This window comes from Petromyzon marinus, chromosome 7 (assembly GCF_048934315.1).
Source record: "Petromyzon marinus isolate PM22_M1 ecotype Great Lakes invasive population chromosome 7, UKy_Petmar_22M1.pri1.0, whole genome shotgun sequence".
NCBI classification, from domain to species: domain Eukaryota; kingdom Metazoa; phylum Chordata; class Hyperoartia; order Petromyzontiformes; family Petromyzontidae; genus Petromyzon; species Petromyzon marinus.
The window spans coordinates 2,642,468-2,656,463 of record NC_133673.1 but is presented as its reverse complement, the minus strand read 5'-3'; the positions used below and the strand labels follow the sequence as shown (position 1 = coordinate 2,656,463).

At 46.8% G+C, this 13,996-nt stretch overlaps 1 protein-coding gene across 13 annotated transcripts in view; it reads left to right on the top strand.

Moving 5' to 3' along the window:
• Positions 1 to 13,996, top strand: part of LOC116939852 (adhesion G protein-coupled receptor B1-like) — a 218,573-nt gene that overhangs the window by 106,666 nt on the left and 97,911 nt on the right. For all 13 annotated transcript variants that reach the window (XM_032948762.2, XM_076065261.1, XM_076065259.1 and 10 more), the window contains 3 exons: positions 1,363 to 1,464; positions 3,020 to 3,126; positions 9,692 to 9,889. In XM_032948762.2, coding sequence (XP_032804653.2) covers positions 1,363 to 1,464; positions 3,020 to 3,126; positions 9,692 to 9,889 — 407 coding nt within the window. The remainder of the gene's footprint in view (positions 1 to 1,362; positions 1,465 to 3,019; positions 3,127 to 9,691; positions 9,890 to 13,996) is intronic.

Genomic DNA, 13,996 nt, shown 5'->3' with positions numbered 1-13,996 from the left:
TTTTCATAGCACTTAAAACAGAGAGGCCAGTGGACAAAAAGAGTTGGAGACTACATGAGGCATGATGATTTCTGATGGCCGTTTTTTTTAATTTGGCATATGACTAGTGACTTAATAGTACCTATTTGGTGACAAACTCATCGATACTCAAACAATATCATGACTAAATGAGCTTACTTTGTGGCCTCCCACTACATTTGAGAAACTGGTCAACGCCTCAGTGATAGCTTTCGCCCAAGCTCTTATGTCTGCTCTCCGTGCAGACAGGGCCCACACCAGTGGCTCGTCACTCCCAACAGCGTAGACCGTAGCCCCAATGATGTGTCGGTGCATGGCCTTGTTCAGATCGCTGGTGGGAATGGGACTAGAAAAAGGACAGAAGGCCACCTCATATTTAAACTCAATACTATGCAGAGCGATGCAGAAGGGCCACTGACAGAAAAGGTCACCTATTTTATGTATATATTTTTTCTTTTAAGGCCACAGTGTTATTGTTACTCTTTTGTTTTTTTCGGTAAAGTCACGTAGGTAAAATAAATGAAAACAACTAAATTAAAGCACGACGTTTCGGAGGCAACACAAGCCTCCGTCTTCACGTGGAAACCGTCACAACAAAATCGCTGTATCAAGTGGCTACAGCAATTTTGCTGTATCAAGTGGCTACAGCTATTTTACCGTGATGGTTTCCACCTGAAGACGGAGGCTTGTGTTGCCTCCGAAACGTCGTGATTTAATTTAGTTGTTTTCATTTATCTTACCTACGTGACTGTACCGAAAAAAACCAAAGAGTATGAATCCTTGCAGTCACGAAAGCTTCAAATCTAGAATGAGTGGTATTGCTTGTTGTCATTGAGTTTTTTTTGTAATTGTGCTCGTACACCACTGCCAATGGAGCAGCAGCAGGAGCTCCATCGCCAAATAACTTGAGAGTAAACGTAGGTTCACATTAAATAACAACAAGGTGGAATAAATTATCTCCTATTTAGCAATAGCTTGCCGTGCAATAATTAGAATGCATTATGAATCCGATGAATGAGATTTTGATTGGGCTGGTGGTTCGCATCAGATCAGCTTGGAATCACGTTGGGGCCCGATGGGGTCCAATGTGATCAGGGTCATTCATATGAAAGCCACGCACCCTCAGTAGTTACTTGGTTGGTGTCCTTACTGTCGTGATTCAGCCCTTAAATGAGCACTTATTGTGGGCATCAACCATAGCTAAATATAAAAAACAGTCGATTGCGTATGCTGGGCCCTAAATCACAGAAGTCTAATTATAACCCAAATTCAAGAATAACGGTATTTGCCACATATAACGAGGTTAGTAAATACACTTTGTCTTCTGTTTGGCAATGTATGCAGAGCCCTATGAGATGTGTGCCGAAGAGGTGAGCGCTTCCATCTTGTGGAAGGAGACTGAAGCCCAGAGTGTAGCAGTGAGCCGATGTCCACCAGATGCCACAGGTACACACACCACTGGCACCATCAACACCAGATGCCACAAGTACACACACCACTGGCACCATCAACACCAGATGCCACAGGTGCACACACCACTGGCACCATCAACACCAGATGCCACAGGTACACATACCACTGACACCATGAACACCAGATGCCACAGGTACACACACCACTGGCACCATGAACACCAGATGCCACAGGTACACATACCACTGGCACCATGAACACCAGATGCCACAGGTACACACACCACTGACACCATGAACACCAGATGCCACAGGTACACACACCACTGGCACCATGAACACCAGATGCCACAGGTGCACACACCACTGGCACCATGAACACCAGATGCAACTGGTACACACACCACTGGCACCATGAACACCAGATGCCACAGGTACACACACCACTGGCACCATGAACACCAGATGCAACTGGTACACACACCACTGGCACCATGAAGTCCGCGTGATCTGGAGTGTTCTACACACCGTTTTAGCATAAGTTTCTGAAATCCATCACAACGCTTTCTACCCAGCAGTTTAAATGAGTACGTACACCAGAGTTAAGTCGATCAGCATGTCAAGTGTGGTGGGGGAAAGCGTGGGTTCTCCCACATCTTCCAAGGGTATCTGGCCAGTTATGATGCTAGAATTATAAACTAGCATCACAACAGGACAATCAACACATACAGAATCATAAACTAGCATTATAACAGGACAACCGACACATACAGAATCATAAACTAGCATCACAACAGGACAACCAACACATACAGAATCATAAACTAGCATCACAACAGGACAATCGACACATACAGAATCATAAACTAGCATCACAACAGGACAATCAACACGTACAGAATACAAAACTAGCATCATAACAGGACAACCGACACATACAGAATAAAAAAAATAGCATCACAACAAGACAACCGACATACAGAATAATAAACTAGCATTATAACAGGACAACTGACACATACAGAATCCCCTGGAAAAAATTGTGTCCCAGAAATAAAATATTTAATTGTCTCGACCATTTTGTATGATTTGGTGCCCCGGGGTAGCGCCATAAAGGATCAGTTGATCATCGATTATCCAGCTCGCGGTTATCTGTATCTGTCTTCCAACATTATCCGGTGGTTCCAGGTCGATCCGGCAAGACTGCTCCAAAGACTGTAACCAGTCCGGCGATCGGCACCATGTGTGACAATTTTTGTTTTAGCTATGCTTGATTCAGTGTCAAATGTATATTGCTATATAAGAGAAACTGCTAACGTGAGCATGGGGGCACACCGGCGGCTGCTTCAGAGGCAGTCTCGTTTGGAATTATCTCGAAGATGGAAACGGTGGTGGTTGAAAGTTGTGACTGCTTGAAACGTTGTCACCGCACGCGATGTCCCACACCTAACTACGCGCATTTGCTTTTGTACAGTTATTTTTTATGTAAATTAAAATTAGGTTAATTATTTAAATTATACTTGACTTCAAACATTACATGACTATTGGTTGATAATTGTATGTTTTAGTGAGCTTTGACTATTTTGCAGGTGTGGTGAGGAGGAAATGCTCACTGTCTGAGAATGGAACTGCGTTGTGGGAATATCCAAGTTTTTCCAAGTGCATCTCCCTGGAACTGCAGACAGTCCTCCAATCGGTATGATTTATTTGTTTCCAAAGCGATGGCATGCCTCATGACGAATGCACCTTAAAAACAATTACACTGTGCAATGGAAACGCAGTGGAGAAGCTACATCTTCAATTGCCACATAAATTGGCACGAAGTGAATGAGTGTTACTCCTGTGCCTCTTGCCTCAGCGCAAGGCTACAGTGGCAGGAAGGAGCTGTTAATCAGGGGGCCTGTCTCACCCATCGAGAAATCCTGTCGCCGCAGTCAGCCTCTTGCCACAAGAGGTCCCCTTTGCAGTGAGAGTAATAAAGGTGTAGAAACATAAATAGCGTCTCTACGGCGTATAAGCCCACTACAACCACAACTGGTAAAGGAGGGTGCACGTAGCTCTCGATGGGGCCGACGGCGACGTGGCGGGGTGTGGCAGGCCCTACAGAGCAGGGTCCCATCCCAGAGAGAGATAGAGAGGGGGACGTGTGGCAGGCCCTACAGAGCAGGGTCCCATCCCAGAGAGAGATAGAGAGGGGGACGTGTGGCAGGCCCTACAGAGCAGGGTCCCATCCCAGAGAGAGATAGAGAGGGGGATGTGTGGCAGGCCCTACAGAGCAGGGTCCCGTCCCAGAGAGATAGAGAGGGGGACGTGTGGCAGGCCCTACAGAGCAGGGTCCCATCCCAGAGAGAGATAGAGAGGGGGACGTGTGGCAGGCCCTACAGAGCAGGGTCCCATCCCAGAGAGAGATAGAGAGGGGGACGTGTGGCAGGCCCTACAGAGCAGGGTCCCGTCCCAGAGAGAGATAGAGAGGGGGACGTGCTGCCATGGAGTGGTGAAGGGGGCCCGGGGGACACGTGACGCTGGCTCCGGTTCCGTCGCGAGAGACCGAGGAAGGGGGCCGTGGCCACAGGCGGAGCGATCGGGGTTGTCTGGCGGGAAGAGCTCACCGTGCGGCCTTGCTTCGGGGGGGGTCTTGGGGCGTCGGTTGGGGGTCTAGAATAACCCCGAGTATTGTTAACCCGTAGTCCCTGTTCAGTTGTTAATACATCGTGGTGCCTCCAGACTTCTCTGTGTGCCTCGTGAGACACACACTACAAAGGGAATGTGGGTGGTGAGTGCGGGCTGCCCGCATGCCTGACCGCCTTCTCGTACTGGCACGCTTACGCCCCCCCACACACACACCAGACAAAAGCAAAGACTCCTCAACCCCTCCTATATCCTTACACAGACTGTTGGGGCATGCGCTGTTAGCGACCACTACGAAGGTTGGGTCAGGCAGCACACGAGGGGGTGGTGTGGCTGGCATCACGCCTGGCCAGCTTTGTCTTCCCAATGGTGATTTTTTTCACACCGTACCAGCTACTAAGGTAAGGCTGAGTCGACCTGGGGGAGGCCCATGACCGGTTCAGATGTTCAACACTGATGTTGACTGTGTGGGATCGGGTCACTGGGTTCATAGGACAGCCGTCTACCTCAACACACTACCGCTCCCCACGCACAAACGCAGGCAGATTCGCATCAATATGTACATGAATGTTGCGTCCTGTCTGTACAATCGTACACGCACCTGCTAATGCAGCATATGATCCTTACGGCGGTACCCCGGGGTTCCAAATAATACAAAATGGCTGAGGCAATTAAATATTTTATTTCTGGGACACTCTTTTTTCCAGGAGTGTTACTTAACTCCACGACTGGGGTACTAATCAATCCGAAATCAGTGCCACACTCCGCGATGTTTAAACGCAGTGAGGGCGATTGCGCTGAAACCCCGAACGCTCACGGTACACACCGTAGTGGTGGTGGTGCATCGTGAGTACAGCTCGTCGAGATGAGTCGATTGCCGCATCGCCGACCATCAACAGACTAAAAATTACTGCATCACGGACATTATGCAAGAGCCGGGGTACTATGGTACCCTGGGGTAACGCCATAAGGTTTACTTCACAACTTGGACGTGCAACGGATGGGGTGGGGGTGGTTTTGCGTAAAGAGAATGGCATTGGAGGAGGAGCGGTTATAGTAAAATTGAACACGACGCTCAACATTCAGAGAGGTGCAGACAGGGAGAGGCCGAGTTAGATATGGAGTGAGATGGAGTGAGACACCGAGTGAGACATGGATTGAGACACGGTCTCACTCGGACTGAGACGCAGAGTGAGACACCGAGTGAGACACCGAGTGAGACACCGAGTGAGACATGGATTGAGACACGGTCTCACTCGGAGTGAGACACAGAGTGAGACACCGAGTGAGACATGGATTGAGACACGGTCTCACTCGGAGTGAGACACAGAGTGAGACACCGAGTGAGACATGGATTGAGACACGGTCTCACTCGGAGTGAGACGCAGAGTGAGACACCGAGTGAGACACCGAGTGAGACACCGAGTGAGACATGGATTGAGACACAGAGTGAGACACCGAGTGAGACATGGATTGAGACACGGTCTCACTCGGACTGAGACACAGAGTGAGACACCGAGTGAGACACCGAGTGAGACATGGATTGAGACACGGTCTCACTCGGACTGAGAAACAGAGTGAGACACCGAGTGAGACATGGATTGAGACACAGAGTGAGACACCGAGTGAGACATGGATTGAGACACGGTCTCACTCGGACTGAGACACAGAGTGAGACACCGAGTGAGACACCGAGTGAGACATGGATTGAGACACGGTCTCACTCGGACTGAGACACAGAGTGGGACACCGAGTGAGACATGGATTGAGACACAGAGTGAGACACCGAGTGAGACATGGATTGAGACACGGTCTCACTCGGACTGAGACACAGAGTGGGACACCGAGTGAGACATGGATTGAGACACAGAGTGAGACACCGAGTGAGACATGGATTGAGACACGGTCTCACTCGGACTGAGACACAGAGTGAGACACCGAGTGAGACACCGAGTGAGACATGGATTGAGACACGGTCTCACTCGGAGTGAGACGCAGAGTGAGACATGGATTGAGACACAGAGTGAGACACCGAGTGAGACATGGATTGAGACACGGTCTCACTCGGAGTGAGACACAGAGTGAGACACCGAGTGAGACACCAAGTGAGACATGGATTGAGACACGGTCTCACTCGGACTGAGACACAGAGTGAGACACCGAGTGAGACACCGAGTGAGACACCAACGCATGTGGAGTCTCGGGAGTCCACGAGGCTCCACGTGCAGCGGCCTCGCAGGTGGCCACGGGGAAGAGGCCGTCGAGGTCCACAGCGATGGCCGTCGCTACTAAACCCAGCTGCTGCTACCCACCCTGCTCTTTGGGGTATATTAATAGCAAGTTGGGTTGTTTTACATTTTTTACCTAAAATACTACTCTGATAATTTCGTACCTTTTTATGTTTTTTCGATATACTGCCTATAAGTTTGACAAACGTGAAATAATTTTCCACATTTTAGTAACTAGGGAATTGCGCCTTTAATTACACGATGTAACACAATTTTTGTTCCTGGGTAGTGTTATTTCCTCATTGCTAATGCCAAAAAAGTGTAGAAAATGGCTATTATTCCCCACAAACTTTGCTTTTGTGACCTGGACAGTGATATTTTGAAATTTGCCTATTTTCAATGAGAAAACCGGCGAATTTGTGTCTTTTCGTTCACATAAAGTCAGAAAACAACAACACATGAATCAAAATTAACATGTATTTATACTAAAGTAATACAAAAATGACAACAAAAGATTTAGAAGTGAGTAGTTTTTCGAGATTTACGATTATGCTGTAAATCACTTTCACGAATCAGCCCCCAAATGTAGTCTCCCATCATGTTCTCGTTATACTGTCCTTGGTAGCGGCGTTCAAAGTCCAGTATATCCTGGTGGAAGTGCTCACCTTGCTCCTCCTAGTACACTCCCACACTCACATGTTCTCATTTAATTTATCAAGATGAGCATCAAGGATATGGATTTTGACGGACATCCTACAGCCCATTGTGCCATAGTTCTTCACCTGAGTCGCAACCAGCTCCACATAGTTTTCGACCTTGTGATTGCCCAGGAAGCCACGAACCACTGCGACAAAGCTGTTCCAAGCCGCTTTCTCCTTTCTAGTCAGCGTCTTGGGGAATCATTGCACTCCAGGATCTTCTTTATCTGTGGTTCGACGAAGACACCGCCTTTGACCTTTGCCTCAGACAGCTGAGGGAAGAATTTTTTTAAGTACTTGAACCCTGCCGACTCCTTATCTACAGCTCTGCCAAATTGTTCCATAAGGCCTAGTTTGATGTGCAGTGGTGCCATTAGCACCTTCCGGGGGTCCACCAGTGGCTCTCACTTGACGTTGTTCCTCCTCACAGAGAACTCGGTCCGCTGTGGACAGTCCCGCCTGTGGTAGTGCGCCTTGGTGTCCCTGCTGTCCCAAACGCAAAGATAGCAGGGAAACTTGGTAAAACCGCCTTGGAGACCCATCAGGAATGCCACCATTTTGAAGTCTCCGATCACCTCCCAGCCGTAATCATCATACTTCAAGGCGTCCAGCAAGGTCTTGATGCTGTTGTAATCCTCATTGAGGTGCACCGAGTGAGCCAGGGGAAGAGACGGGTACTTGTTACCATTATGGAGCAGCATGGCTGTGAGGCTCCTGGATGAGCTGTCAATGAAGAGGCGCCACTCATTCTGGTTACAGGTTATTCCAATTGCCTCAAACAGACTGGTCACATTGTGGCAGAAGCAGAGCCCATCTTGACGGGTGAAGATGGTGCAGAAAGGTTGGTAATGCTTCCTATGATCTGCGACTTGCACACTTTCATCCAACAAGTTCCACTGCTTGAACATAGACGTCAAAAGTTCGGCATTGGACTTGGTGATACCAAGATCTTTGATCAAGTCTTTGAGGTCTTTTTGGTTGGGGTGGTATAGGTTTCTCTCCTCAGCTCCACTTCTGAAATTGGCATCTAGATCTACAACGTCGTCCTCGCTCTCTGACTTGCTGCTCTCTTCTAAAGACGGCTGCTCTCTCTCCAGAGGAGTGGGTACGGGGAGCTCATGGCAGTGTGGCACCAGGGCGATGGATGAAGGTCCGGATACGTGAAAGCAGGTGCATTCTTGCCAGTCAGACGTTTGGAAGGGTCCACCATGCAGAAGTAGCAGTTGCTTGAGTGGTCAGTGGGTTCCCGCCAAATTCTTGGGATAGTGAACTTCATGGCTCTCATTTCCCCTCTGTACTATCCTACAAAAATACATTTATTTCACTCATGACTAATGTGTAAGAGATTCTCGCAAAATCTTTCATATATGATAGTTTTTTCAATAACATTGAAAATGTAAAACATTTTAAAATTAACAACTTTTACAATTTTACAAATTTTAACAAATTTTATAACGTAAAATTCCGAGCAACAATTGTCCATCTTACCTTCCAGAGTTTTTTGCATTACTCGCAGGTGAAATGAAGTGCCCAGGGTTTGTCTTTATCCCCGACAGGCATGCCGAAATATGCCTTGTTGTAGGCCTCACACATCTTAGTAGATGCTTCCACAGAGTACTTTTTCGCTCTTGTCTTGATAAATTGGCCACAGACAGAGCAAAATGCGTCTGCCGGATGCTTGCAGCCTCTTGATGCCAGCTCAGAAAAATGCAGATATGTATCCACTTAGGCAGTTGGAACTAAACTGAACTGGTGGGCTTAAGGCACCTGTGTTTATACTACTATTTATATTACTGGAAAGTTCTATAATGTTCTAGATGTTTACTCCAAGTTTACTGAGCACTGAATCTATCTGGAATGTTCTGGAAAATAGGTAAATTTCAAAATATCATTGTACTGGTCACAAAAGCAAAGTTTGAGGGAATACTAGCCATTTTCTGTACTTTTGAGGCATAAGCAATTAGGAAATAACACTTACTACCCAGGAACAAAAACAATTATGTTACACAGTGTTATTAGCAAAATATACCGACAGGGCTATCAGTGAGGAAATAACCCTCCATGTACTTACACTGGATATGGCGCCATTACATACTCTCATATGTACACATGTATGCACGTGTTATTGCTCGCACAGAAACAGATGCACAACAGATAGTTTTGTACATTCATACAAATGTGCCTTCTTGATTTTACTACCTGGACACATTCAACCAGACACCCAGTGTAGCCAGCTCACAAATATAACGTGCACCACGTGAGTGTTAAGATTGTAACCGAACATTAAGAATGCAGTGAGGTGCTCACGAGTAATGTTTCAGACCATGTGAGAGTAAGACCCAAACTCTCTCAAGACGACCGCCCTCTCTTGGGGCTTTCGGGTTGTACCGCATGTGTTTCCTGAAGAAGCCCCCAGCACAGGGAAACAGAACGTCGGACGTCGTGGCAAACAACATACGGTACACACGGCAGAGCTGCGCAGCCCAGCCGGGAAAACCTACGGCAGTGTCTGGAGTCAAATTAGATTGAAAACTCATTTCTTTGAATTTGTTGTCCTTTCCTCACACCACCGCTGAGCACGGTGCGAAAGAAGTTCAACAAACATACACATTAGTGTCATGAACATCGAACGGGAAGCGTTGTTAAGAAGCGTTGTGTCGTGTTTTTTGAGCGGCTCCGCCTCCGCCGTTTGTCGCCCGCCTCGCAGCTGAGATACCACCGCAGCAAGCGTCTGTGGGCGCCCTCGCTCGCGGACGGCCTCTCCCAGACGAGTCGCGAGCTGGCCGAGGCGTCCCAGGGGCAAGTGCTGTACGGCGGAGACGTCCTCGCCTCGCTCGACATCCTGCGCAATGTCAGCGACACCTTCCGGCGAGCGCCCTTTCAGCCATCCAGCGACGACATCCAGGTCACCGCCTGCACCTCGCACAACTCCGCGGTGGCACGATGGTATCCGGTTGCGAGCACGACTGATGTGAGCGCAGCGCTCGCTGTCTCTCTGGTGTCGAGCAAAGCGTCCCTCAGTTCACGCTGTTGGCAGGAGGCCCAATGGGTTCCTTTTGACACCAGGACACTTTGAGAAGTCAATTCAGGTTTACAAGCACGCCGATTGGTACGGTTGGGTACGTATGGTGCGAAAGAGGTTCAACATACATGCAAGCCTGTTTCTCTGGATGCTTTGTTAGAGTTCAGTGATATTTAAAATCGTCTAAAGTTGACATCTGAATTCAGTGCCTCACACAGCCACGTGCTGGAAGGAGCCGGATTGCTCAGGGGCCATTGATATGCGAGGGCAGTGCGAGACAGCACCACTGAGATTCAGAGGTTGAATCTACATTACACACACGCACGCAGGAAACACATTACATTTGGTTTCTCACATTTATTTGACATTCCAGTTTTGAGAATTACGTTTTTTTATCGCCATGTGACCAACATGTTAAAAAGTGACACCACCTACTCTGGATAAGAGGCAACTGTGTGACATTATAAGCAGTTCTGCAAAATCTCCCTGGGGTTATTATTTGACAAATGCTCGCAGTGAGACATTGTGTAATTGTGCCATTTGCTTGCTTGTGTGCATTGCAAATGGAAAATGATTTGTCTAATAAGACGATGACGCGACCCACACTTGAAATATAAAAATAAAGATAAAAATGGTTTTCTCTTATTAACCGCCTAAGATTAATGTATCTTCTGTTGCAAGAGTTATTTACGTATTCTTTTAAAACCCACACCCTGCTCACGTAGTATGTCCTCTGACCCCCTTTCACACACCCCAAATATTATCAACGCTGCTTCAATGGTAAACGGAATCCCTTTTACTCCCTGACAATCGCAACACCTTACGAACAAGGTGCAGCACCCCATCCCTAAATGCTGCCGTAAAAATCATCAGCCAGGCAGGTGGTGGTGGCTATGCGCTCAGCTGCCTGTAATCCAGCACTGTGGAGGCAGCAGCGAGGGTTGGTGGATCACCACACAATTGACAAAATGTGGCGAGACAAATTTTCTGTGGGCATTGAGGAGGTGTGATACCCTGGCTCGCCAACAGAAGTGTGAACTTGATATTCTGTCCCTTCTTTACGGGATAGAGTGTTGCTCCCTCGCATGTGGGACTTTTCTCCGGGTGCTCCAGTTTCCTTCCACATGTATAATAAACACTGTTTAATATGTAGGCTTTCGCGACCAATATCATCCGTAATTTGATTTAAAGCTTTCGCGACTGCAGGAATTACTCTTTGGTTCTTTCGGTAAAGTCACGTAGAAAGAATAGAATACGACGTTTCGATTGCAACACAAGCAACCGTCATCAGGTAGAACTAAATTTGAGAGGCAAAGCACAGCAGACCCACCTCTCTTTCTGCCCCCCACCCTCACTCTCTATTTAAGGCCTGGACACAGAGGCATTGGGTCTCTATGTGTCTATGTTGTGTGTCTCTCTCTGTGTGTCTATGTGTTGTCTCTCTCTGCTTGTGGGTCTGTCTGTGTGTCTCCGTGTCTGTGTTTTATCTCTCTCAAATTTAGTTTTACAGTGAGGGAAAAAAGTATTTGACCCCCTGCTGATTTTGTACGTTTGCCCACTGACAAAGAAATGATCAGTCTATAATTTTAATGGTAGGTTTATTTGAACAGTGAGTGACAGAATAACAACAACAAAATCCAGAAAAACGCATGTCAAAAATGTTATAAATTGATTTGCATTTTAATGAGGGAAATAAGTATTTGAAACCTCTGCAAACCATTACTTAGTGCTTGGTGGCAAAACGCTTGTTGGCAATCACAGAGGTCAGACGTTTCTTGTAGTTGGCCACCAGGTTTGCACACATCTCAGGAGGGATTTTGTCCCACTCCTCTTTGCAGATCTTCTCCAAGTCATTAAGGTTTTGAGGCTGACGTTTGGCAACTCGAACCTTCAGCTCCCTCCACAGATTTTCTATGGGATTAAGGTCTGGAGACTGGCTAGGCCACTCCAAGACCTTAATGTGCGTCTTCTTGAGCCACTCCTTTGTTGCCTTCACCGTGTGTTTTGGGTCATTGTCATCCTGGAATACCCATCCATGACCCATCTTCAATGCCCTGGCCGAGAGAAGGAGGTTCTCACCCAAGATTTGATGGTACGTAGCCCCGTCCATCGTCCCTTTGATTCGGTGAAGTTATCCTGTCCCCTTAGCAGAAAAACACCCCCAAAGCATAATGTTTCCACCTCTATGTTTGACGGTGGGGATGGTGTTCTTGGAGTCATAGGCAGCATTCCTCCTCCTCCAAACACGGCGAGTTGGGTTGATGCCAAAGAGCTATATTTTGGTCTCATCTGACCACAACACTTTCACCCAGTTGTCCTCTGAATCATTCAGATGTTCATTAGCAAACTTCAGACGGGCATGTATGTGCTTTCTTGAGCAGGGGGACCTTGCGGGCGCTGCAGGATTTCAGTCCTTCATGGCGTAGTGTGTTACCAATTGTTTTCTTGGTGACTATGGTCCCAGCTGCCTTGAGATCATTGACAAGATCCTCCCGTGTAGTTCTGGGCTGATTCCTCACCGTTCTCATGATCATTGCAACTCCAGGCCGAGGGAGATTGACAGTTATTTTGTGTTTCTTCTATTTGCGAATAATCGCACCAACTGTTGTCACCTTCTCACCAAGCTGCTTGGCAATGGTCTTGTAGCCCATTCCAGCCTTCTGTAGGTCTACAATCTTGTCCCTGACATCCTTGGAGAGCTCTTTGGTCTTGGCCATGGTGGAGAGTTTGGAATCTGATTGATTGCTTCTGTGGACAGGTGTCTTTTATACAGGTAACAAGCTGAGATTAGGAGCACTCCCTTTAAGAGTGTGCTCCTAATCTCAGCTCGTTACCTGTATAAAAGACACCTAGGAGCCAGAAATCTTTCTTATTGAGAGGGGGTCAAATACTTATTTCCCTCATTAAAATGCAAATCAAGTTATAACATTTTTTACATGCGTTTTTCTGGATTTTTTTGTCGTTATTCCGTCTCTCACAGTTCAAATAAACCTACCATCAAAATTATAGACTGATCATTTCTTTGTCAGTGGGCAAACGTACAAAATCAGCAGAGGATCAAATACTTTTTTCCCTCACTCTACCTGATGACGGTTGCTTTTGTTGCAATCGAAACGTCGTATTCTATAATTTAATGTTTTTTCTACGTGACTTTACCGAAAGAACCAAAGAGTATCATCCATAATACAGGTTTTTTTGGGGGGGTAGATCGTGTAAATACAAATGTGTCGTTAAACAACCACCACCCGACACAGCCAATTAATAAGGTTTGTCACGTAAACGGAACGTGCCAATTCGTTACTAGTACAGCACACCGGTGTATTGGAGAGCAAATCCAGTACTAGAATTGTAAAAGTTGTGGATTTGCTCTCCAATACACCGGTGTGCTGTACTAGTAACGAATTGGCACGTTCCGTTTACGTGACAAACCTTATTAATTGGCTGTGTCGGGTGGTGGTGGGTTTAACGATGCATTTATATTTACGCAATCTAACCCAAAAAAACTGTTATAGATAATAAACACTGACTGATTGGCTGAAAACATCTTAATATGTAAAGAACTGCAGAGCAATTGTTGGCGATGCATGACAGCCTTCCAGCTTGTCTGTGGTTCCTCAGCAATTGTGAGATGCAATTTGGATAAACGATACTGTATAAAATTAATCATTGGATTTTTGTTTTTATCTTTAAAAAGTTCCCCTTCAGAACGGCGTGTACAGCCTCAGCACCCGTAATTGCCAAACGTCCCAATGCTTCAGCCAACGGTCTTAACCAATGAGCCAACGTCATCCACTTATACGTGAGCATGATATAGCTTAGTTTAGCAATACATCACTGTGGCGCTATTCATTAAAAGGATTTCACAAAGCACTCCCGACAATCCACTTCCACAACAATACTTGGGCACATCAACATACACAAAGCTAAGTACGGAAATTCATGCAAATTATAATTATAGGAAAACAGATCTGGCTGGCCAATGGGCCACAA